Source organism: Pterocles gutturalis, unplaced genomic scaffold (genome assembly GCF_000699245.1).
Source record: "Pterocles gutturalis isolate BGI_N339 unplaced genomic scaffold, ASM69924v1 scaffold19890, whole genome shotgun sequence".
NCBI lineage: Eukaryota > Metazoa > Chordata > Aves > Pterocliformes > Pteroclidae > Pterocles > Pterocles gutturalis.
Window position 1 is genome coordinate 11,058 of NW_010138697.1, and position 1,307 is coordinate 12,364.

At 57.2% G+C, this 1,307-nt stretch overlaps 1 protein-coding gene across 1 annotated transcript in view; it reads left to right on the plus strand.

Annotated features, from left to right (window-relative positions):
* The window catches only part of VAC14 (Vac14 homolog (S. cerevisiae)), a gene marked incomplete at its 5' end in the record, with an annotated part of 9,450 nt that extends 8,452 nt beyond the window's left edge, over window positions 1-998 (plus strand). Inside the window, 2 exons of the mRNA XM_010083107.1 lie at window positions 582-642; window positions 962-998. Coding sequence (XP_010081409.1) covers window positions 582-642; window positions 962-998 — 98 coding nt within the window. The remainder of the gene's footprint in view (window positions 1-581; window positions 643-961) is intronic.
* Between the last annotated feature and the right edge of the window lie 309 nt (window positions 999-1,307).

The following is a 1,307-nucleotide window of genomic DNA, read 5'->3' on the forward strand; positions in this document are numbered from 1 at the left end:
ACAAGGGGGCATAAAGAGTCTGGTTCATCCCGTCCTGCTTTGTCACCATGCTTGTAAAACCCGGTTTTAGCCCAGAGCAGAGGTTGGAAAGCTGTTTGGGTCGCTTGGCTGTAACAGGGAGTCCTGCCACGGGAGAGCTGTCCCAGTGGAGAAGTCCTGGGTTGGATTCAGCCCTTCCTGTGCCTGTGTGATATCTCCAGGCATTGAAATCTGGATGGTGGAAGGCAGCTCTGCAGTTCTGAGCTCCTTCTTTTGGCAATGGTTGAAGCCATCAGAAGGAGGTGTCTGGGTCTCCATTCCAGAGGAGGAGACCCAGTTTGGGGTAGAGGTGTGAAGCTGCCAGCCTGCCTTTGTTAGTGCAGTCCTCCACCAGCTTCGTCCAGTACCTCTGGCAGTGGAGAAGAGCTTGACAAGGAGATTAAAATGCTCGCTGCAGGCAGAGGGGATCCTCAGGGTTGCCGAACCCTGAAGTGATGGCTGGTGATGTCTCTGCAGAAGGTCGTGCAGCTCTCCAGCCTCCCAGTCCTGCTCTCCGCCTCCCCTGCCATCCCACTAACTGTCTCCTGTTTATCTGCCCCCAGGCTCTCTGGATGCATCGGGCGACTCCAACTTCAGCAACAACAGTGTCTTCACAGTGACCAGGTAGGGGCTGTTTGCTGCTTGAGAGGGGCTGGAGGAGAAGGGAAGGCTTCTAGGATACAGCCAGCGAGGGACAGAGCTGTGGGGAAGGATGGGCCGGGCTGGAAAGCAGCTGGAGTCTCCTGGGTCACAGTGGGGTGGATGGCTGGGGATGCTCTAAGCGTTTGACTGCTTCTCTGTGTTGCATTTATATCAAAATGTTTTGACTTTATGGTAAACCAAGGTGTGTGCCCCCCAGAGAGACCTTGCAAAGTCCCTGGGAGGTCTGGCGAGGCAGCAAGTGTCTGTGCACTCAGGATTCTGCCCCTTGCCTGTCTTCAAGCCCCCAGTATGGGCTGTCCAGCAAAAAGAAAGGGTGAAGGTGGGGAAAGGGGGGGTGGTGGTCTTGGTTCTGGCTCTTCTGTCCTGGCCAAAATAGAAGGCACTTACAGGGGAACCAAGAGGAATGGTGGTAGAGGAGCAGCGACGTGCTGGTCTGCCGGAGGTGCAGACACCTCATGAGAGGCTGGCACGGGAACCGTCTGGGGCTGGCAGAAGAGCTTGGAGAGTGCTCACCCTGCTTCTGGGCACCACAGCCCTCCCTGCTGCTGTCCTGGCTGCCTACCATGGCACGGTGCCGTGGGGCTGCACCCAGGGCTGCACTGGCCAGCTCCAGCTGCCAGAGAGGA